Source organism: Protopterus annectens, chromosome 9.part0, assembly GCF_019279795.1.
Source record: "Protopterus annectens isolate FY-2018-M chromosome 9.part0, PAN1.0, whole genome shotgun sequence".
NCBI lineage: Eukaryota > Metazoa > Chordata > Ceratodontiformes > Protopteridae > Protopterus > Protopterus annectens.
In genome coordinates, this window is record NC_056743.1 from 1,532,821,724 (window position 1) to 1,532,847,227 (window position 25,504).

Below are 25,504 nucleotides of genomic sequence, written 5' to 3' on the forward strand. Positions count from 1 at the left end.
GCCTGCCGGCAGGAGCACCCTACAGTTATGACTGCAACAGTGAAGACACTCGAACATCTACATTTATGGTAGGTGTACACAACTGTACTATCTAGGATATTGTTGCCCCTGGTGGGGGTGTGGATAAGTTGACCCAGGGCACTGGAATTTATGAATTCCAGAAACTGTTGAGCGAAGGAGTTGGTACATGAGTAGTTCTCCCAGTTAATGGTGGGGTAGTTGAAATCACCCATTATTAGGGTGTTTGGTTGAACCCAATATTTTCCAGTACATCAAGAAAAGAGGAGTGGGAATCCTGGGGCATGGTGGGTGATCTGTAGCAAGCTACAATTTGGATTGCAGTTTTACCCAGAGTTAGTTGCACTTGGATAACCTCGGCTGCACTGTGCTGAGCAACTAGCCTGGAGGTGTGGATATCCTTAATGAATATGGACACACCTCCACCTTTTGTGTTTCGGTCCAGGTCACATGGCCGAAAAGTGTGGTATGAGTTATAGCCTGGTAGTGCAGGGGTGCTCTCTTGGAGCCTTGAACCAAGTGTCACTCCATAGATGTTCTTCATGTTTCACTGTTGCAGTCATTACATTTGGTTAATCCTGCTGGCAGGTTGCCCTCAGTCGGCCTGAATTCCAAAGTCTTGGGTCCTGCGTCGGTTGCTGTCACCCCTTCCCTGACGTCAGGTCATCAGGGGTATAAAAGATGCAGCTGACGCCATTTTCTTCTGTCTTTCTTGCTGCGTAGTGCCCGAAGCAGAAGCAGTTTGCAAGTGCCGATAGGCCGACACCTGAGATTTTCGTGTTCAAGTTTCAGATCCGAAGTCTAAGCTAAAGCTAAGTACCCCATTGGGGAAACTTTTTTCTTGCTCCAGACCGATGTCAGAAAAAGTTAATAATTGTATTTCTTCTGGAAAGCAAATACCTCATAAGGACTTTCATTCTTACTGTATTCCTTGCCCAGGCCCTGAGCACGACGTTTCAAGTTGTCGGTTTTGTGCTAGATGTAACCAATGCACTATTAAGCGTCGGTATGATTTTGCATTAAGCTATTTTGGGTGCAGATTTAATTATAAAATGTCATTGGATAGCCATCCCGACTTCCAGAGTTCTCAAAAAACGCAAAGAAAAAGGCAACCGAAGCCCAAAACCGACGACAAAGCTTCTCCTAAGCCAGTTGCCAGTTCTCAGTGAGGCACTTTCGCAGCCCCTGACGTCCACTACTGTAGAGTCTCAGGCTGCTACCGACTCCCATGTGGATTCGGCTGTGCCGCTGGAAACTCAAGGTATTGGAGCCTCGGACACTATTCCCTCAGATGGGTCCGGAGCCGCTGAGCAGGCACCGGCTTCTGAGGGTGTATTCAGACCTAAACATTTATACATTAAACCAACTTCAGCTTCAAAGGCAAAGACTAAAGCACCTTTAAAGACAAAGAAACAAACTCAAGAGCCACATGGACAGGTCTCCATGCCCAAAAAACAGATGCTCAAAATGACCGAAGACTTGATAACCTTGATCAGGGGTTCCCATCCCCCTCCTGATAAGAGGCCTAGGCAAGAGACAGACTATGAATCTTCCGATCAGGTTTCTATTTCTTCTGATTCCTCTTCTCATCAGGAATATTCACCCCCCCCCCCCCATGAGGATTCTGATGCTGAAGAATCTATTCCTTCATCTTCTCCTCCTGAGGACTATTTTTTGGGGAAACCTTGCATACCATGAGGGAGCATTTCCACTGGGAGAGCCAAGATTTTTCAGAATCTAAAAAGAGGCTCAGGGACTTCCTTTTACTACCTCAACACAGGCCTCTAGCTATTCCGCCTGTGTTCGATATTGTAGATGATGTGTTTTCAGAGTCTAGTCTGAACCCTTGACTCCTTACCTCCAGCTTCTGTTAAGCCTGACAGATATTACAGGGTTCCTGACTCTCATAAATTCATTTTCAAAAACCCTACTGCCGACCCAGAAACTATTTCACAGGGTCCCAAAGGGGTTAAGGCTTCCGCTGCAAAAAACCCTACCCCCTCTGACAGAGATTCTAGGGCACTGGATTGATGGGGAAAAAAGGTTTACACATCTGCTACCTTGGCTTTAAGGGCCTTAAACTGCCAGTTTCATATGCTCAAATATCAACAACTTGTCATGACATTGCTTAAACAGAAAATGTTGGTAAATTCTGAATGTGCAGAAAACAAAGAAATGCAGGATGTATTGCATGCAGCTGAACAAGTTGGAAAGCATACTTTGCAATGTGGTTTTGATTCTCTGGAGGCCTCCTGCAGGGCTGCAGTTACGGGTTCTGTAATTAGGAGGCATGCTTGGTTAAAGGAACAAAATCTGCCTGATCGTGTCAAAGTTAAATTATTAGATGCACCATTACAGCATGATACCTTGATGTTCATAGTGTTCCACTGTTGCAGTCATTACATTTGGGTTATCCTGCTGGCAGGCTACCCGCAGTCGGCCTGAATTCCAAAGTCTAGGTCCGGCGTCAGTTGCTGTCGCCTCCTCCCTAACATCAGTCCACCAGGAGTATAAAAGATGCAGCAGACGCCTTTTTCTCCAGTCTTTCTTGCCGCGTGGTGTCCAAAGCAAAAGCAGTTTGCAAGTGCCAGTCGGCCGACTCCTGAGATTTTCAAGCTCGAATTTCAGATCTGAAGTCTTCATTAAAAGCTAAGTAACCCATTGGGGAAACTTTTTTCTTGCTCCAGACCGATGTCAGAAAAAGTTAATAATTGTATTTCTTGTGGGAAGCAAATACCTCATAAGGATTTTCATTCTTACTGCATTCCTTGCCTAGGCCCTGACCACAACGTTGCTAGTTGTTGGTTTTGTGCTAGATTTAACCAACGCACTATTAAGCATCGGAACGATTTTGCATTTCATTACTTTGGCAGAAGATTTAATTATATAATGCCGTCGGAACAGCTGACTACCGGAGTTGACAAAAAAACGCAAGGAAAAAGAGAAGAACAGGCATCCGAGGTCCAAAACTGACGACGAGGCTTCTTCTAGGCTAGTCGTCGGTTCTCAGTGAGGCGCTTTCGCAGCCCCTGACGATCGCTACTTTAGAGCCGCAGGCCGATACCGACTCCAACGTGGAGTCAACCAGGCCTACAGAAACTCAAGGTATTGGACCTTCGGAAACCATTCCCTCAGATGGGTCTGGAGCCGCTGAGCAGGCATCAGCTTCTGAAGGCGTTTTCAGACCTATACAATTATATGTTAAAACTACTTCAGCTACAAAGGCAAAGACTAAAGCAGCTTTAAAGACAAAGAAACCAGTACAGCAGCCCCATAGACAGGCTTCCATGCCTAAAAAACAGATTCTCAAAGTGGCCGAAGACTTAATTACTTTGATCAGGGTTCTCATCCCCCTCCTGACAAGAGGCCTTGGCAAGAGGTAGAATATGAATCTTCAGATCAGGTTTCCATTTCATCTGGTTCCTCTTCTGATCAGGAATAATCCCTTCCTCCTTATGAGGATTCTGATGCTGAAGAATCTATCCCCTCAGCTTCTCCTCCTGAGGATTATTCTTTTGGGGAAACACTGCATGCCATTAGGGAGCATTTCCAGTGGGAGAGCCAGGATTATTCAGAATCTAAGAAAAGGCTCAGAGACTTTCTTTTACTATATCAGCACAGGCCCCTGGCTATTCCACCTGTGCTAGACATTGTAGATGATGTATTTTCTGGAGTCCAGTCTGACTCCAGACTCCTTACCTCCATCTTCTGTTAAGCCAGGCAGATACTACAGGGTCCCAGACTCCCACAAATTTATTTTTAAAAACCCTGCTGCTGACCCAGAAACCATCTCTCAGGGTCCCAAGGGGGTCAATGCTTCCACTGCAAAAAACCCTACCCCCTCTGACAGAGATTCCAGGGCACTGGACAGATGGGGAAAAAAGATTTACACTTTTGGAGAAAAGTTTACACTTCTGCTACCTTGGCTGTAAGGGCTTTAAATTGTCAGTTTCCCATGCTTGAGTATCAGCAATACATTATGTCACTGCTTAAACAGAAAATGTTGACAAATTCTGAATGTGCAGAAAATAAAGAAATGCGGGATTTATTGCATGCAGCTGAACAAGTTGGAAAGCATACTTTACAATGTGGTTTTGATTCTTTGGAAGCCTCCTGCAGAGCCGCTGTTACGGGTTCAGTCACTAGGAGGCATGCTTGGTTAAAGGAACAGAATCTGACCTGATCATGTTAAAGCAAAATTATTAGATGCTCCATTACAGCATGATACCTTGTTTGGTGTTAAAGCGGAAGAGGTGTTGAAGAAAGTGGAGGACAAAGCCAAATCTTTGCAAACAGTCAAGGATTTATTACAGGTACAGCCTCTACAAGATTTAGCAGACACTGGCCTACAAAGAATTGATCCTTTCCAGTGTCAGGCCACAAAGAGGCAGATCCAGACGCCCTAGAGGCAGATCCCAGCCCCAAGACTCATACAGGTCTAAACAATGGGGCGCTTCTACCTCCAAAAGCGGAGAAGACAAATCCCAGCCATACAGAAAGCAGTCCCAATGACTTCCCCCTGCCAGTGCCAAGCACTTATTTTCTGGCAGCACCTTTAGGGGGAAAACTAGCACTTTTTTCTCAAAACTGGCACCTAATCACCCAGGACAAATGGGTCTTGAACATAGTGTCACAAGATTACAGGTTCCACTTTCACACCTTGCCAAGGGCAAACGGTTTGCTGGACCTGCCAAAAAAATCAATGGGCATAGGCACTAAAACAAGTTTCATCCCTCATGGACATGAGGGCCATTCAGCAATTACCACAAGAGCAGGGACAAGGATTTTACTCAAGACTTTTCTTGGTGCCCAGAAAGGACAAAGCCTAGAGGCCAATACTGGACCTATCTATTCTAAACACATACCTGGATATTCCAAAATTCAAATTGTTGAATCTGCAGCAGCTTCTGCCCATGCTGGGCAAGAAGGCTTGGCTTGTAACTTTAGACCTAAAAAAGGCATACCTGCATGTTCCAATCAGACAATCATGCAGAAGATACCTCCGATTCATAGCTGGCTCAATGCACCACCAATTCTCTGCACTGCCCTTTGGCTTATCTACTGTGCCCAGGGTCTTCACAAAATGCCTGGAACCAGTAATTGCTTATTGCAGACAAAGAGGAATACAAATATATCCTTACTTGGACGACTGCCTTATTCAAGCAGAGAACAAGGACATACTACTTACAGCATCTGGCTTTTGTAAAAAGATTATTAACATGCCTAGAGTACACCGTAAACGAAAAGAAATCAAAACTTGTACCCTCTCAAGTGATAATATTCCTGGGTGCAAGCTTAAATACAACTGCCCAGATGGCTTATCTCATGCCAGACAAACAAAGGCAACATATTTCAAAAAGTTGGCAACAAACACCCAGTTAACTGCAAGAAAAATCCTGCAGGCTTTGGGCTTCATGGCATCCTGCATTCCACTAATTCCATATGCAAGACTGCATATGAGGAAATTACAATGGTATCTAAAAAGTGTTTGGACTCAACATTGCCACAGCCTGGAAACAATAATTACACTAATTCCCTGCCTGCAACAGGAGTTTTGATGGTGGGCAAAGACCTGTCACCACAACAAGGGGCAGCCATTCACCATACCCCCAGCTAGGCAGACATTGACAACAGATGCATCGGATTATGCCTGGGGGCCCACATGGCAGGAAGATGTATTCAGGGCTCATGGTCCGCAAACCCAAATGCATCTGCATATCAACCAAAAAGAGATGCTAGCTGTTCAAAATGCCCTGACAGCCTTCAAGGACCTACTTCATCCAGGATAACTACTGATAAGGACAGACAATACTACAGTCATGTGGTACATAAACAAGCAGGGAGGCACACATTCCTACCCCCTTTGCAGACTAGCCATGGCTTTGTGGGACACAGCATTGACTCACCAGGTACATCTGCAAGCACAATTCCTGTCAGGAAGGATAAATACTCTGGCGGAAGGATAAATACTCTGGCAGAAGAACTAAGCAGAAACCTCATGGATCCCCACGAGTGGAAATTGGATCCAAAAGTCTTCAACATGATAACAAGGAATTGGGGATGTCTGGACATAGATCTATTTGCCTCCCCTCACAACTGCCAACTACAGAGATTCTGCACAAGGACTTATCACAAGCAAGCATGGAAAGTGGATGCTCTATCTTTCAGCTGGAAAAACTTAACAATATATGCCTTTCCCCCACTGCCTCTCCTCCCCAAGGTACTCCTAAAGGTCAGACAAGAGAAGCCAAAAATGATATTGATTGCTCCAGACTGGCCCCGTCAGCACTGGTACCCAGTCCTCAGGAACTTGACTCAATGCCCAGCATGGGCATTACCTCAAATTCCTCACCTACTGACCCAACAAAACAATCAGATCCTGCACAGCCAACTCAGGACCTTAAATCTGGCAGTATGGCGGATAATGTAGCTTTTCAAAACACGCCTGTCTCTAAAGCGGTGATGGATGTTATGTTGGAGGCCCAGTACCAGAACATCTTATGCAGAAAAATGGAAGAGACTCTGTGCTTGGAACCAGGCACAAGGAATTAACATGACTTCCAAATATCCCTCAAATTTTACAATACTTAACTGAGATGCTGGACAAAGGCCTATCCTTTTCATTAATTAAGATTCATGCCTCTGCCATTTCAGCTCATTACAATACAGAGCCAACTATTTTTTCTCATCCTTTATTAAGGCAGTTCCTCAGAGGAGCCAAAAACCTACGGCCTCTGAGGAGATCACCAATACCTGCATGGGACCTCAATTATGTCTTGGAAAAACTCACTCTGCCTCCTTTTGAGCCAGCCGCTACAGCTGACATAAAATTTTTATCATGGAAAACAGTGCTGCTCCTAGCAATAACCTCTGCAAGACGAGTCTCAGAGCTACCGGCACTCATGGCTGTGGAACCTTTTATAATTTTTCATCCAGATAGGGTTTCTCTAAGGACAAACCCCGCATTTATGCCTAAGGTAGTGTCCAGTGTGGCCGTCAACCAAAACTATTCATTTGCCTACCTTTTATCCAAACCCGCAGAATAAGGGTGAGAAACTTCTGCATTCTTTGGACATACACAGACAACTGTGCTTCTACTTGGACAGAACCAAAGCTTTCAGAAAGACTGAGCAATTACTGGTAGCATATGCTGCAGGATCACAAGGAAAGGCCATCTCAAAGCAGACTATTTCCAAATGGATAGATCACTGCATTCGTTTATGCTATTCTCAACATGCCAAATCAGTGCCTAAGGGCATTAGGCCACATTCAACTAGAGCAGCAGCCTTCCTCAGAGGAGTGCCAACCAAAGACAGTTTAGAGGCTGTAACCTGGAGTTCAGTGCACACTTTTACAAAGCACGACCACTTATCACTCTACTCCAAATCCAGGGCAGGCTTTTCCAATGCAGTCCTGCAGGGCCTCATAGCCGCTCCTAATTCTATTTAGTTCCAGCCTCCCAACCTTAGCTTTGGGATTCAACCCAATTATAATGACTGCAACAGTGAAACACGATGAACATAGTACAGTTGTGTACCTACCATAAATGTAGATGTTCGAGTATATTCACTGTTGCAGTCCAGGTTACCCACCCACCATCCCCCTTTTCTTTGCTGGACCATATCTGTGCTTCCCTATTCTATACAACCTATGTGGTGTATTTGCTTGTAGATGAAGGAAACTTTGTGGCATGCGTGCTTTATAGACATATTTTTAGCCTACCCTTTTGGGGGCATCTGACATCTAGGTAAGAAAAACTGAAGAAAATGGCGTCTGCTGCATCTTTTATACCCCTGGCGCACTGACGTCAGGGAGGAGGCGACAGCAACCGATGCCAGACCTAGACTTTGGAATTCAGGCCGACTGCGGGTAGCCTGCCAGCAGGATAACCCAATTGTAATGACTGCAACAGTGAATACACTCGAACATCTACATTTATGGTAGGTACACAACTGTACTTTTGGTGTTAAGGCAGAAGAGGTGTTAAAGAAAATGGAGGACAAAGCTAAATCTGTGCAAACTGATTTTTTACAAGTACAGCCACCTAGGTTTAGCAGACACTGGCCTACAAAGAATTGGTCCTTTCCAGTGTCAGACCTCAAAGGGGCAGATCCCAGGTGCAAGGTTTGTACAGGTCTAAGCAATGGGGTGCTTCTACCTCCAAAAGTGGAGAAGACAAATCACAACCATACAGGAAACAGTCCCAATGACTTCCCCCTGCCTGCACCAAGCACTTATCTCCTGGCAGCACCCTTAAGGGGAAAAATAGCACTTTTTTCCTCAAAATTGGCACATTATAACCCAGGACAAGTGGGTTCTAAACATATTGTCACAAGGCTACAAGTTTCACTTCCATACCCTGCCAAAGGCAAATGGTTGGCCAGATCTGCCAAAAAATCAATGGGCAGAGGCACAAAAACAAGTCTCATCCCTCATGGACATGAGGGCTATTCAACAAGTGCCACAGGAAGAGCAGGGACAAGGATTTTACTCAAGACTGTTCTTGGTACCCAGAAGGGACAAAGCCTGGAGACCAATACTGGACCTATCTATTCTAAACACTTTCCTGGATATACCAAAATTCAAGATGTTGACCTTGCAGCAGCTTCTGCCCATGCTGGGCAAAAATGCTTGGCTTATAACTTTAGATCTAAAAGAGGCATACCTGCATGTCCCAATCAGGCAATCATGCAGAGGATACCTCAGATTCAAGGCTGGCTCAATGCATTACCAATTCTCTGCATTGCCCTTTGGCTTATCTACTGCTCCCAGGGTCTTTACAAAGTGCCTGGCACCAGTAATTGCTTTCTGCAGACAAAGGAATACAAATATATCCTTACTTGGACGACAGCCTAATTCAAGCAGAGAACAAGGACATTCTACTACAGCATTTGGCGTTTGTGAAAAGACTTTTAACATGCCTAGGGTACACAGTCAACGAGAAGAAATCAAAACTAGTACCCTCTCAAGAGATAATATTCTTGGGTGCAAACTTAAATACAACTGCCCAGATGGCTTATCACGCCAGACAAAAAAGGCAAATGACTACCTCTTTCAAAGGATTGGCAACAAAGGCCCAGTTATCTGCAAGAAAAATTATGCAGGCCTTGGGCTTCATGGCATCCTGCATCCTACTAATTCCATATGCAAGACTGTATATGAGAAAACTTCAATAGTACCTAAACAGTGTCTGGACGCAACATTACCACAGCCTGGAAACACTGATTACTCTCATTCCCTGCCTGCAACAGGAGTTTCGATGGTGGGCGAAGGCTTGTCACCAAAACAAGGGACAGCCATTCACACTACCCCCAGCCAGGCAGAGCCTAACAACGGATGCATCAGATTATGCCTGGGGGGCCCACATGGCAGGAAGAGGCATTCAGGGCACCTGGTCCACAAACCAAATGCATCTACATATCAATCAAAAAGAGATGCTAGCTGTTCAAAATGCCCTGACAGCCTTCAAGGACCTAATTCATCCGGGACAACTATTGATAGACAGACAACACCACGGTCATGTGGTATATAAACAAGCAGGGGGGCACGCATTCTTACCTCCTTTGCAAACTAGCCATGGCTTTGTGGGACACAACATTGACTTACCAAGTTCATCTGCAGGCACAATTCCTGCCAGGAAAGGAAAATACTGTGGCAGACAAAGTAAGCAGAAACCTCATGGATCCCTACGAGTGGCAGCTGGATCCACAAGTCTTCAGCATGATAACAAGGAAATGGGGATGCCCGGACATAGATCTGTTTGCCTCCCCACACAACTACCAACTAAAAAGATTTTGCACAAGGACTTATCACAGACAAGCATGGAAAGTGGACGCCTTATCTTTCAACTGGAAAAACCTATCGGTATATGCCTTTCCTCCACTGCCTCTCCTCCCCAAGGTACTCCTAAAGGTCAGACAGGAGAAACCAAAGATGATACTGATTGCCCCAGAATGGCCCCACCAGTACTGGCATCCGATCTTAAGGAACTTGTCCCAATGCCCAGCCTGGACCTTACCTCAAATACCTCATCTACTGTCCCAACAAAACAATCAGATCCTGCACAGCCAGCTCGGGACTCTAAACCTGGCAGCATGGCGGATAATGAAGCCATACAAAGCACACCTCTCAGTAAAGCTGTGTTGGATGTCATTTTGGAAGCCAGAAGGCCTAGTACTAGGAAATCCTATGCTGGAAAATGGAAGAGATTTTATGCTTGGAACCAGGCACAAGGAACTGATACAGCTGTACCAAATATTCCTCAGATGTTGCAATACTTAACTGAGATGCTGGACAAAGGCCCATCTTTTTCATCAATTAAAATTCATGCCTCTGCCATTTCGGCTCATTACAATACAGAGCCACCAATCTTTTCTCATCCTTTATTAAGGCAGTACCTCAGAGGAGCGAAAAATTTAAGGCCTCCCAAGGAGATCGCCAATACCTGCATGGGACCTCAGTTATGTCTTGGAAAATCTCACCCTACCTCTTTTTGAGCCAGCTGCTACTGCTGATATAAAGTTTTTATCTTGAAAAACAGCTCTGCTCCTAGCAATAACTTCTGCAAGATGAGTGTCAGAACTACAGGCACTCATGGCTGTGGAACCTTTTATCATTTTTTTTATCCAGACAGGGTCTCTGAGGACAAACCCAACATTTATGCCTAAGGTGGTGTCCAGTATAGCTCTTAACCAAAACTATTCCTTTGCCAACTTTTATCCAAATCCACAGAACAAGGGGGAGAGAATTCTGCATTCTGTGGACGTACACAGACAACTTAGATTATATTTGGACAAAACTAAAGTTTTCAGGAAGACAGAGCAATTACTAGTCACATATGCTGCAGGATCACAAGGTAAAGGCTATCTCCAAGCAGACTATTTCAAAGTGGATAGGCCACTGCATTTGTTTCTGCTATTCACAGCATGGCAAGCCAGTGCCTGAGGGCATTAGGCCACATTCAACCAGAGCTGCAGCCACTTCAGCAGCCTTTTTCAGGGGAGTACCAACTAAAGACATTTTAGAGGCTGCTACTTGGAGTTCAGTGCACACCTTTACAAAGCATGACCATCTGCTACTTTACTCTAAATCCAGGGCAGGCTTTGCCACTGCAGTTCTGCAGAGCCTCATAGCCGCTCCTAATGCTGTTTAGCTCCAGCCCCCCAACCATAGCTTTGGGACTCTACCTAAATGTAATGACTGCAACAGTGAAACATGAAGAACATAGTGCAGTTGTGTACACTTACCATAAATGTAGATGTTCGAGTGTATTCACTGTTGCAGTCCAGGTTACCCACCTGCCATCCCCCTTATTTCTGCTGGAACTTATCTTTCCTTCTCTGATCTATACAACCTATGTGGTGTATTTGCTTGTAGATGAAGGTAAAGTTTATATTGGTGCATGTATGTTTTATACATACATAGATATAAAAATTTTGGCTACCCTTTTGGGGGCACCTGACATCTGGGGCAAGAAAAACTGAAGAAAATGGCGTCGGCTGCATCTTTTGTACCCCTGACGACCTGACGTCAGGGAAGGGGGTGACAGCAACTGACGCAGGACCCAAGACTTTGGAATTCAGGCCGACTGAGGGCAACCTGCCAGCAGGATTACCCAAATGTAATGACTGTAACAGTGAATACAGTCGAACATCTACATTTATGGTAAATGCACACAACTGTACTGTATCGATGTTTTCCATTTAAAGAAGTGCCTCGAGTGAGTGCATTTTGAGATTTAGACTTCTAGCATTGAGTAGCATCACCCTCAGTTTTTGCTTGCCTGTTCCTGTTACAGTGGTGAATTTGTCATTTGAACCTTACCTAAAAAAGGCACTATAGGGGCGGCAAGAACCTTATCCAGTATCCGGAATCCCAGGAGTGAGAGGTGTAGGCCATCTGGCAAAGCATCGTGGTCTGTCGACCATGTCATCCCAGGCAGACAGATACTGGATCCCTTTAGAATGGCACCAGAAGCTTAGCCAATTGTTGGTCAGTCATTTTGTCCTTGTACTGCGGCATTATTCTGGGTGATGGCAGAATGCTACTCAGGGCTAGGGTCATACCTGCTTGGGCTACAAGATCGGAGAGCTCTTCCATGTCTCTTTTCATGTAGTCCAGGGAGGTACGTCTCAGGTCATTCACACCAACATGAACAATGACAGAGTCATATTTGTACTTGTTGTGGAGTGATCTGAGTGCGTGGGTTATGTGGCGGATCCTGGCACCCATCAGGCAGCTGACAGTAACCTTCTCCTTGTTTAGCCTGGTGAGTGGTACATCACTGTGCCTGACTATAGAGTCAACTATGACTAGTGTGTTGGGTACGTTGTTTTGCCTTATTGGCTGTGGTTGAGTGGCACACTGAGTCTGCGGGCTATGTGTCATTTGGGTTGTGTTCGGGTGGTGGGGGTTGCTTGCATTTCTGCTTTGGAGGTCTCTGTTGCTTGAGCAGATTATTATTGGAAGCCACAGCAAATGTTTTTGTGTTTCTATGTGTGGATTTTGATGGTGTAGATTTAGTGAGACTATGTGATGAGTGGGTTGTGGTGCAAGTGTTTAACTTCTCCTCTTGACTGTCAAGTTCAGTCTTGATTGGAGGGAGCTTTACCTCCAGTTTGGCTAGATAAGTGCATCTCTCACAGGTTGTAGTGTTGGGTGGTAGGAATAGAGGGTTGTCTGTGTACATGAGGCAATTTCTGCATTGCCCCAAGATGCCCAGATTCATCAGATAGACAGGAGAGAACACTGGGAGCTGACCCTTGGACATGCCTGAATAAAAAACTATTTTCCTCTAGATAGTGAGGAAAGTAAGTACAAGAGCTGTTTTTCTCTAAGCAAGTGGGGAAAGTAAGTACCAAAACTGTTTTCCTCTAGGTAATGAGGAAGGTTGAGTGCTGTAGTAATTAGGTTATTTAGTGCTTACAAGTTCTGAACAAGTGCTGATCACGAATAAGCAAATTCAAGTGCTAAACCTAAGAATCTGTATCTGGACTAAACTAGTTACAGGAAAGGGGGAAACAAGTGCAAATGTTGGCTTTTAAATCAGAAAGTTGAGAGAGATGGAAAAACTGCCCAAACGGCCAATAACTACAATTTCCGGGCCAGAACCACTCCTTATGTGTTAGATAGGTTACCTAGTGCTCTAGTGCTTGCCACTCCCACTGATGAGCTAGAAGGCTTCCCTCCAATACAGAAAGCTTTGGGGGGGGGGGGCTCAGAAGCTTACATACAGTACTGGATACAGCAATTCTGAATCTGGACTACACTAGTTACAGGAAAGTTTTTTTTTTTGGTATGGAAGATGTGAATTCAGTAGCAGGAACTTTGAATTTACAAATTATTCCCAAAGGTACAATACCTGGGCTGGTTTGGATAGAATTTATATTTTTTTAGGAGTGTGTATATTTAATGGAAGGATGTGATACCAGTCTAATAACTGTCAGATCATGCACCAGTAAAAAATAAAATAAATATGGAGGGTAATAATGCAAAATGAAATGTTGGTGATTCCCTACTTATACTAAAAAGAGAGAAATTTAAGGAATGGGTAATATGTATGATTAAAGTTTAATAAGGAAATATATAAATTACTTTAGAAGGAATAATTTGTAAGTTGGATAAAATAACAAATGGACTTTGAAAGCCTGGTAGAAATAAGACAGAAAGATATATAGGGAAAGAGGTTATTGGAATTTAGAGGGTCTGAAAAAAATTCAAGTATTTTAGAAGATGAATTTCACAGAACAAGAAGAAGAGAGGAGCAACTGCAGAATGCTAATGGAAATAATGTAGTATTTAGATAGTATGCATTAATGCAAAAGGTTGCTAATAAACAGCTTTTTTTGATAACACCCTAGACAATTGTGGCAAAAATCAGAAAGGGCAATTCCAATAAAGATAGACACTCTGTTATCAAAGTAAAATGACAACTAAGAGGGCTAATTAGGTCAAGCAAAGGTAACTTTGAGGTTGTTAGCCTCCCAGGTGAAAGATGTCAGAAACGTCAGACAGCTCACAGCAGTGTGCTGAACTGGTGGTTAATGGTGCCACAGTCACTGAGCCTGGTGGTATAGCAAACCTGTTGGTGGACAAAATTTCCAACTTTACCCTTCCACCCTAACCATCCCCTCAAAAAATACTCTCAAAAATAACCCCTCCATCTATAACTAGGAAGCATGTACTGCCTATACTCACTAAAGTCAAGAACATGGCCTCAGTGAGCCCCAGTAACATCTTAGTATGTCTCCTGAATAGTCTAAAATAGGATTTATCAGGACCCCAGAAGTCATTATTTAATTGTAGTCTTAAATCAGACTTTGTGCAAAGTGCATGGAGGACTACAATGGTCATCCCTCTTCATAAGGGAGGACCTTTAACAGATCCTAGAAACTACAGATCTATTAATCTGACTATGCTTATTTGCAAAGCCTTAAAAAGAATCACCAGGGAAATATAATTAAAGACATGAGACCTCCAGACACTGGATTCATCCCAGTTTGGCTTTGTCAAAGGAAGATCCTGCTTACTGAATCTGGTGGACTTCTTTGAAAAGGTCCCTAAGGCAATGGATAATGGGAAAACAGTATTCACTGAATACCTAGATCTAGCTAAAGCATTTGATACAATACCCCACTCAGACATTGTCAACGAACATATTGAACTAGGTATAAACCCCTTTATAACATTCTCAATAGCTAGTTGGCTCACTGATAGGACCCAGGGGATTAGAATCTGTGAGGCCACCTCCACAGAGAAGCCAGTCACCAGTGGAGTCCCCCAGGGTTGTCTACTAAGCCCACTCCTCTTTGGCATCTTCTTCTCAGATGTCAAAGCCAACGTCAAAGACCTTTGACTGACCAAGTTCACAGAGGATTGCAAACTGGAAGCAGATGTAAATCCCCCCCAAATATGAGAACACCCTTCAGGAAGGTCTAATACAGAAACTCTTGGTGCCAAAGCCATGACTTAAAACTTAATAACAACAAATGCATTATAGTACCTTTTGGGAAGTCTACCACCCCAGTTAACTACATCATCACTAAAACACCCTTAAAAGTTGATTCACTAGTCAGGAATCTGGGAACCCATAGTAAGTAACCTAGCGTTCAACCAGCATGTGTCCAAGGTAGTAAGAAAATATTTCTATGTTGCATAAGCAGAGAGTATGGCTTCTAGGTCCAGACCGGTCATCATAGCACTGTACTCCGTCCTCATCAGACCCATCATAGAGTGTAATGCCCTCTTTGGTATGTAACTGACCAGACATATTCAGCAATTGGAATGCCCACAAAGGTTCCCTACAAAAGGTATACAGGGAGTAAACACAGTATCATTTTCTAAATGCCTCAGAGCCCTGTCTCCTTACTTGGTATCATACAAACGTCTAAGAAATTAGCTTTGCCTGGCATACAGGGCATCCCTAGACCCTGTTTTGAAGAACTTTTTGCATATCTGCAAAACAAACTGAACCAGAACTATTAGATTAAAAGGCCTGCTTGTGACATAAATAGGACATGTTGGAGAGAGTTGTTTCTCAGAGAATTTCCATTCTCTGAAGCAAACACCCCATCCATGTGAAACAGAGATCCTCCCTATCCCTTTTTAAGCACAACTGTGGATGAGTAGTCAGAAATTCACCCCGGGTCTGGCTCCTATGTCTCTGATGGACTGAGGCATTTAGTAAATCACCACCTATATAAATCAAATTTGTTGGTTACATTTGGGTTGCACGGCTAGGCTTTTAAGGGCCTTAGTAGTCATTAGCCCAGTATACACCTATGAACATAAAAACTTGTAGCACAACAGCTTAATCAACAGAAAATAGAAAGACTTGTCAAATATAAGGAGCCTATAACAAGAAAATAAACAGAGATCTTATATAGGTATTAGAGATATTTCAGAAATGGTCTGAAAACTTATATAAAGCAGGCGAAATGGGAAATTTAGAGAACTTGTAACTGGAGATAATCATAGAAGCCCTAGTTATGCCAAAGTCAGAGGAAGATGAGGCTCAGCTGTTAAGATAGGAATTGATGAGATAAAACAAGTGATTTGTAATCAGTCAACAGGGAAGTCTCCAAGAATAGAGGGTATTCTTATGAAAATTTAGAAGTTAGAATGGAAGAGAGTGATAAAATATCTAAAAGACTTTGCTTAATAGTAAAAATGAGAGGTACTAGCATCTCGGAAGAAAGCAGTGATGGCTGAATTGCCAAAAGAGAGTGAAATCCCTTCAGATCTGGCTTCAAATTAACCCGTTTTGATTTTAAGCTATGATTTTAAAGTGTTTATGTCTGTATTAGCTAAGAGAATGGCAAGGATATTAACACAAATTATAGATGTGAATCCATAGGTTTTGTGGAGGGAAGGCAAACATTTTGATAACTTTATCAGATCAAGGTGGATCCAGATTGAAGTGGAGATAAGGAAATACCACTTTGGTTGGAGAGTCTTGATGCGGTGAAAGAATTTGGTAGAGGTAGACTAGATTTTGAGTAAGGCAATGGTAGTATTTGCATTCAGTAATAGAATAATAGGATTAATAATAATTAGAAAAAGTAATAAAATCACAATAAAAAATGACAACTTAGATTGCTGCTGTAAGGAAGACTTATTAGGCACCAAGAATAGATGAGCGCTTTTATTCCTTTAATTGCCAGATTGGAACTTCATCAGATAAATTTCTCAGTAAAACCTGTTCCTTATATTAAAAAAGTAATCCAATCAAAATCCAGTAATAATTAAAATCCCGGGTTCATTTAAAGGGCCATTCCCCATTCATCGATCATCGTGTCACACTTTTAATCCAAATAATTTACAGTGCAGTAAAATTTAAAAAGGCTAAATGTTTAACTTTTGCTAGAACATTGGGACTACTTTTTTTGATTGGACTACCTTTGTAATAAAAGAGAGAGGTTTAATGGGAAGTTTATCTGATGAAGTTCCATTTTGTCAATTAAAAGAACATGCTAATCATTCCTGGTGTCTGACGAGCTTTCCTTACAGCAGCAATTTAGGTTGTCAGGGTTAATAGTAATGATAGAGGAGGAATCTGACGCAAAAAATTAAGGTGGGATGGCACCTCTCTGACACACTGTGTTGGAACAGATGAAATAGGCAGGGATGTTTTCTTTCCTCCCAATTTGCTTTATATTTAGAATGATGTAACTGGCGAGTATTCAAGAAACATTAGTTTTGTGAATAGGTGATATTGTTGTGTACTTGATAAATCCAGAAAAGGGCATTTCATTGTTTTGGAACATTTTGAAACAGATTAAACAAAAGCTAGAGCACTATTTGTGTATGGATTAAAATGTTTCTGTTGTGGCAGCTAAGGCTATGTGGGAAGAGACTAAGCATAAAATAGTACAAAAAGTATGAAAATGGTATTGTAATCAATATGGCTATGGGTAGTAAAATACAAGCAGTAAAAATGGCTTTAGTCCCGTATGTCTTGTGTTCAGGTCTGACTTTTTTTGTTATCTGGATGACAGTTGATAATGAGCTGAATAATGTTGTTTGAGGGTAGGAAGAAGGCAAAGGTTAAATGGGATAAGCTGATTCTCCAAGTGGAATTAGGTGGTTTAGGGGTACCTGTTGAGCTGTACAATTAAAACCCGATATATGTTACTCAAGCAGAAGATTATAAATCAGATTGGAAAATGATAATGAAATGGGTTAGTTCAAGAGATGGAGAGGCTACAATTTTGGATTTGTTTAGTTCAAGAGATGAACAGGCTACAATTTTGGATTTGTTTGTGTCTTTCGGCTTTTCCTGGTTAGGGGTCACCACAACGAAACTCCAGTCTGCTAATGATTGGCAGTAGCTTTTACGTGCTGGCTTGCCAGGCCTAACGCACAACCTTCAACGAAGGAACGTCCATTCATGCATGTCGCCACACAGAAGACTCTCTGAGAATCGAACGGGCAACGTCTAACTGTGAGGCGACAACACTACAGCAGCACCACCATCGCAGTTTAGAGTCTACAATTTTGGATACAGGTCCTTAAGGAAAATAGCAACAACCATACCAAATATTATATTCATAAAGCTGCAGAAAAGATTTAAGAACTAAGCCAATCCAAGAATGGAGAAATGAGATTTAACCAGTAGTTGTGTGCAAGAAGGGGTATAGAATACTGGCAAGAGAGTGCTGACATTTATTGTAGAAAAATAGCAGAGGAAACAGTGTATTGGGAGCAAATAGCTATGGAGAGAAAGATGATAAAGTGGGCTAAGGCTACGCAGAAGTTTGGACTGTAGATTATTACAAAATGCATTCCATATCAGGGATATGGAAGAGCTAAGTGAAAAGACCAGCTGTGGTGGAGTTTTTAGTTTAGTCTAAGACAGAAGCTGCAGTTAAAAAGAGAGATAATTAGTAGGGTGTATAAAATATTGTAAAACTAGAAGATGCAACCATAGGATGTTTAGAAAAGATTTGGAAAAGAAAATGGAAAAGTAGTTTGCAAAGAAATAATGGGAAGGATTGTGTAAGGCTCCCAAATATTCACAAGTTCCAGAAGATTTAGAATTTTTGTATGGAATTGTTTATGTATTTTTTTTTTTACCCCAAGTAGACTTCAGACGATTTTTTTCCTCGGGCAAATAGCAATTGGAGGCGTGATAGAGAAGAGCATTGTCAGTGGTGCAACAGGTAGTACATTGCCTTTGGTGCACCAAGAAGATCGACAGGGCAGTGCAGCATAAGTGGATGATGCACTCCTGAGTACGTAGTCCTTCAAATGAGATGTAAAAACAAGGCCCCATCTGCTTGAGTTGGTGTTAGGCTCATGTGGATGTAAAAGATCCCATGGCACCATGCCCTGGCCAGATTTCCTCTAGGGGTATAACTACCACCTCGGGTTTCCTCTGAAAAGAGGCCACTAGCCTAGTGGGACTAATCCATTTAATAAAGGAAGGAAGGATGGATGGGTGGATAGATAGGTAGATAGATAGATAGATAGATAGATAGATAGATAGATAGATAGATAGATAGATAGATAGATAGATAGATAAACAGATCAATAGATAAATAATTAGAGAGATAACTCAGAACATGATTTTGATAATGTAATGAGTTGGCAGATTTTAAAACTTCCCTACAGAGTGCTTTGACAGAATTGTTGCAGGAACACATGGTTGTAACTAAGGAAATGATTCTTTTAAGCTTAGCTATAGGATACAATTTGCTTAGGTAGATTAAGACTTTGCTAAGCTTAATGTTATAAATGAGGTAAACAATGTAGGTGTTGGATTTTTAGAAATTGGTAGAATACATTTCATAGAAATAAATGGAATTTGTGGGAACACGACACACACAATAATGTTTAGGAGGAGTGTGGTCAAAGGGATGGAAGGAACTGAGAAACTTCTGTAATGTTGGAGTAAATGGAAGTTGTTAAACAAGATAACTTATGGTGTATACTCTATGAAAATAACAATAGAAACTTGTTTTTTTCTATGCATATATGAAACCCCACATTACAGATTAAACATAGTTATTAAATAATAATAAAATCAAATACTTACAGGCAAAACAAAGCACAGCAAGCATATAAAATAAACCAAATCATACTTTATTTAGCGCTAAGCGCTTTCACCACATCAGCATGGCTTCTTCAGACCCTAATGACACACATTTATTCAACGTACACTTATAAAACATTAACTTAAAACATCCAGTGATATGTGTTGTCCCCCCTATTCATTAATGACATCATCATCCAAGCTTTCTTAAAGGCATATCATGCTTTATAAACAAAGTTAAGCATTTGAGCACTACATCACTATACCCAAAGTATATTTAGACCCATATATACACAAAATCACAAAGGTAAACCTCTAGCTTTGAGTATAGGTTTAATGGAAACCACTTCATTACGTCCAGCTCCCTTGTGAAGCCCTGAGTTTCAAAATCCATCTCAGTTCTGCCCTTTCAGTTTTATTTTCTACATTACCCATTCGGGCTGTTTCGTATATAACTTCAATCACCAACAGTACAGATTCACTCAAAGAATATGTATTAGTGAAAGTAAATAAATCTTGTAAAAAAATGTTTGGTGTCTTTCAGTATTATTTCAGATTTATCTAACATAGGTCTCGCTTGTTTCTCTATGAAAATAGAAAAGGGCTCGGTTACCCACCCTGTGCCCGCCACAGTGGGTCTATAGGGTGGGTTAACCAAGCTTTTATGTTCCTTTGGTGATGCTTGCAACATGGGTACCATTGGGTACTCTACTGTGAGAAATTGCATTAATTCTGTCGTGATGGAGTAACTCATTAAATACTCATTCAACTTTATTTGAATCCTTCTAATTATTCTACTTCTGCATCCTGAAGTAATTTTATGATATACATCCCCTTCTCCAAGCATAGCCTTTACTGAATCATAATAATATTCTCTATCCGGCACCACTATCATGCCACCCTTATCAGCGGGTCGAATGACAGTGGAATCATCCCCTTTAATCAACTTGAGGGCTTCCTGTTCAGCATATGTTAAGTTATAAAAACATTTACCATGCCCCCCTTCTTCAAATAAATGATGTAACTCACCTTCACAAATCCTAGCATATGCTTCGAGAATGGGGTGATTTACAGGCACATAATTATTCAACCTTTTAAAACCGTATATATGCATATTTTCATTATCTGGATGCATTAATTTAAGCATTACATTCCTAGTAAAAACTTTCAAATCTATTAATGTCTGCAAAATATCTGCATTCCTTGCAGGGATGAAAGATAAACCCTTAAGTACAGTCGCTTCTAGCTCGCTCAATGTCCTTTCTAGATAAATTTAAAACGAATGATTCTTTGAGTCCCACATCTTTTTGATGGTTGGATATTGCACCGGGTCTGTGGGTTGTTTCCATTTCGTCCACCCTCTACTCTTTGATTGATATACTTCTTGCCCTTTCTCCATATGAATAGGAAAAGGTGGTTCAGGAAACTCTTGTTTTTCCACCATAAAATTCTGTTTCCTTGTAACCACCACAGGTCCCTCTTGTGTTGTTCTCTCAACCTCCGTCACTACTGGCATAGCAACTTGGCTCGTGATTACATCTTTTCTCTCTAAACGATTCCCGTCATTAGTTACCATGTTATCATTCGCAGGAATATTTTCAACTGTCATATTAGTCTGTGATTGACTAATCACCTTAGTCAACTCACTTTCTCGGTCGCTCACGTTTTCAATCCTAAGCCAAGAAAACACATGGCCCCCTCTGAAATCAGTAACATTTCTGTCTAATTTTTTCTTCTTTTGGTTAATTAAACGTTGTTCATAGGCACTCACATCATCAGTCACACCATCCACTGCTTTATCAACTGCCATTGGTGGAAATGTTTGATATAATGATTCCTGTATTTTCTGAATCGCACTTGTTAACTTATCTTCCTCTATTTTAAAAAACTTGCTCATCAGTCTTGTATATCCCAGGCCTGTTTCAATGTTCAAACCCCACGGAACCACTTGCAACTTTGTGGCAGGCCTCAAAATGAAATCTCTGCATTTGCAGTCCCTTCAGTTTATATAAGCAATCTTCAAGACTATTCAGTCCCCTTCTCAAGGCCACAGTATCATAAGCACTTTCACCAACTTCACTATTACAGTTTGTACTAAAATGATGTCCCAATAGAGGATTAACACCCTCTAATTAACACCCTCTAATAACATAAGTTCAAGTCCATGATGTTTAGGTGAATCTCCTTGCCCTGGTGGAATGGTTCCAAGCTCCAACACATTAATTCCTCTACTTTATGCCATACTCCCATTGACCTCCAACACAAGTAAACAGTAGCAAAGTAAAAATAGTCCACGGGTAAACGTAATGTATTAATATAAATCAAATAATAATAAAAATCAAATACTTCTAGGCAAAATGAAGCACAGCAAGCATATAAAATAAACCAAGTCGTACTTTATTTAGGTAAGCACTTTCAACACATCAGCGTGGCTTCTTCAGACCTTAATGACACACATTTATTCAGTGTATACTTATAAAACATTTTAACTTAAAACATCGAATGATATGTGTTGTCACCCCCCCATTCATTAATGACATCATCATCCAAGCTTTCTTAAAGGCACATCATGCTTTATAAACAAAGTTAAGCATTTGAGCACTCCATCATGACACCCAAAGTATATCTAGACTCATATATACACAAAATCACCTAGGTAAATCTCTAGCTTTGAGTATATATACGTTTAATGGAAACCACTTCATTAAGTCCAGCTCCCTTGTCAGCCCTGAGTTTTAAAATCTATCTCAGTTCTGCCCCCTTCAGTTTTATTTTCTACGTTACCCATTTGGGCTGTTTCATGTATAACTTCAATCACCCTGAATTTAAAATCATGCTCAAGTCTAGTGTTCAGGACATATTTAGCTATGGCATTATTTTTATTTCCATTCTGAACACTATACAAATGTACTCTAATATGTTCCCTAAGGGTACGATCTGTCTTCCCTATGTAAAATCTGCGATGCCCACTGCCTGGAGGTGTAATTTCCATGTGTTTTGGCAAAATTAAATTGTGGTTTTATCTCAAGGGGAAGATAACTCTACAGTCATTTCCATAGTCTCTTATTTCATATCCCATCAGATGCTGTTGCTGTATTCTTTTCCAACTCCTTGGCCACATATCCCACAATCATACCCCATTTATTTAATCCTAATCCTTCCAGATTGGTAATAGTCACAGTGTCCTCTATTTTTACTTTAATCTCCATAGACCCTCCCCCCCTCCTCAGAGATGTGTGAAGTCCATGGCTGTTAGCATCCAAATGTACTATGTCCTTCACAAGCAGAGAATATACCCATTTTCCCAGCCAAATATCCCATATTAGTTTGAGTTCTACTCTGAAAATAAGCCTTGGCTATTGAGAATAATTCAGTCAACAAAAGTAAGAAAAATAAAATTCCACTGAGGTATTATAATGTTTAGTAATGCTTATAGCAAAGGATATTTAAACCAAACTTTTTTGTTCTTGTATCTGTAGCTGTTAGTCAGTGTTTTATTGCTTTCTCTTGAAGTGATATTTGTTTTTAAGAAATGTATTTACCATTGAATGTGGAGGAACTTGTCTTTACCCCCTCATCCATTGCTTGTAACATGATTATCTGATAATTGATAGCATGGTGGTAGTGACAGAGTCATTCACAAGTTCATTAAGGTATCATTCCTGTTACTACAGTAGAATCTGCATTTGTTTTATTAGTCAGATAAGTTAAATGATCTCCTTTAAGCTTTTTTATTTTCTTTTAAGACACAGCCTGGTTAGCTTTTTCATATTTGTTCAATTTATTTCACTTCAGTAGTTCATGTTCTTACTCTTTTTGTTTTGCAAATAGTTGTACCTAGTATTTGCAATTTTGTGTTTCATGTGTTAGAGTTAAAAGTTTAGTTTGTTTAATAAAAAAAAAACATTTTGAGATTACCAATGCAGAGTGGTAGAAAGTAAAGTCAAGTTTGTGAACTGGAGTGTCAGTTAGATTTGGATCATCAATCTGTGGTAATGAATACTGATCTTTACTTTTCTCATTTCATGGAAGACTGCAAACAGTGATCACTTTTTTTATTACGCAGTAACTGAAAATTTTAGTTTTAATCATTTTCAGATGTGCTGATTTCTCTTGCTTCAAATTTTTTGTGTTTTCTTCCCTTCTTGTTTTCCAGTGTAGTTATCATTGATGAAGCCCATGAACGTACATTACATACAGACATCCTGTTTGGACTCATCAAAGATATTGCCAGATTCCGCTCTGACTTGAAAGTTCTGATCGCTAGTGCTACTCTGGATACAGAGAAGTTTTCTGCTTTTTTTGATGATGCCCCCATTTTCCGCATTCCTGGACGCAGGTTTCCTGTAGATATCTTCTATACAAAGGTATACTGTGGTAACAATCTTCTGTTTATTTTTAAGTGTGCTGGTACACTTGAACCAGACTTTGGAAATGGATCCTAGTAAAGGCTCTCTGTTAGGATGAGAGTCATGGAAATTTCTGAATTAGGTACTGACAGCAAAACTCTCTCGTGCTTACAAATACATACACAGTGTAGTTATCTGACTCCTCAGTAGAACCTATACTGTACAATAAAACTACAGAATGCCCATGTGACACACTGTGCATTGGTATTATCTGTCTACCTATTTTTGGTGCTTAAGTTTTCATGTTGCAAACCTGAAAACTTGGAATCTGTGTTGATGCTTTGATCATCTTGATTTCAGTTTGGTAAACAAATATATGAAACATATGTAAATATATGGACTCAAACCAGTGTCAATTCTGCAATCAAGAAAAATGTTACTAACCTTAAAACCCTACCACCCTTGCCCTGATAAAATACCATTTGAGTACTTAAAGTTGCTGCTGATCCCCTAGCTTTTAATCTCTAGCTTAATCAGCTGCTCCGTCACTGAAATCTGTGTCCCACCCTATGGAAAAATGCTTCCTGTCCGTAAAGGTGAAAACTCTAATAGCTCTCAAATTTCAGGCCTATAACTATACTGTCTCCACTCTCAAAAATTGTGGAGAAGTGTATCCAGTCACAACTCTTCAACTTTCTAACAGCTGCCTCCTTTCTGCTACATGGCATGGTTTCTGTCCTTGTCATAGTGCCTGTACAGCTCTCTTTTGTTTTTTAGCATCTCTTAACCAATATCATTTTTCTGAGAACTTAGTTTCAGCACTTTTCCTAGGTTTATCCAAATCTTTCAAAATGGTATCCCACCAGAAATTGCTTTAAAAAAATCAGCATACCTAAGAATACATGAAACTTCACTATCTTGGTTCTCCAGCTACCTCTCAAGCCGGCAGCAGGCAGTTAAATTGCAAAATGTCATTTTCTCTTTCCTTCCAGTTAGTGGGTGTCCCTCAGGGATCTATTTTAGGTCCTCTATTGTTCAATATATTGATGATCTTCACCTAACTTCTAAACAAGCCACTATCATACAGTTCGCAGACACTTCAGCAATCCTCTATTTTGCTAAAAGCATAAATAAATTAAAAACAACTTACCCAAGAGTCATTCTACACCATAAAGACCTGGATGTCTGATGCACAACTATTTCTTAACCATCATAGGAAGTTACTAGTCTATTGGCCCTGAAGCCCTTACAAGTCTAGCCAAGAATTTAGCCCATGTTCCAACAAGTCAGCACCTGATGTCCTGTCCAGCAGGGACACAGGTGAGATCCAGGGCTGTATTTCCTGTTCCCCATCCAGTTGTCCAGGTTGCACTTTAAAAGGGTTAATGAGGTACTCTGCTTGTTGTGGAGAGGGAGTCTATTCCACAGAAGGGGGAGTCTGTGGAACACCAGTCTGTCCTGCCAGCAAGTCCTATTAATGTCACAGACCAGGTTGAGGTTGTGCGTGCGGGTTACTCGAATTGAGCTAGACTTGTGGATATGCAACGGTCATATCAAGGCGGGGTCTGAGATTGCTTTATATGCCAGACAGAGGTCACCTTTGAAG

The 25,504-nt window shown here is 41.3% G+C and overlaps 1 protein-coding gene across 2 annotated transcripts in view; it reads left to right on the top strand.

Annotated features, from left to right (window-relative positions):
- DHX16 (DEAH-box helicase 16) overlaps positions 1 to 25,504 on the top strand; it is a 983,432-nt gene that overhangs the window by 514,308 nt on the left and 443,620 nt on the right. For both annotated transcript variants that reach the window (XM_044084487.1, XM_044084486.1), the window contains exon 11: positions 23,706 to 23,916. In XM_044084487.1, the coding sequence (XP_043940422.1) occupies positions 23,706 to 23,916 (211 nt within the window). The remainder of the gene's footprint in view (positions 1 to 23,705; positions 23,917 to 25,504) is intronic.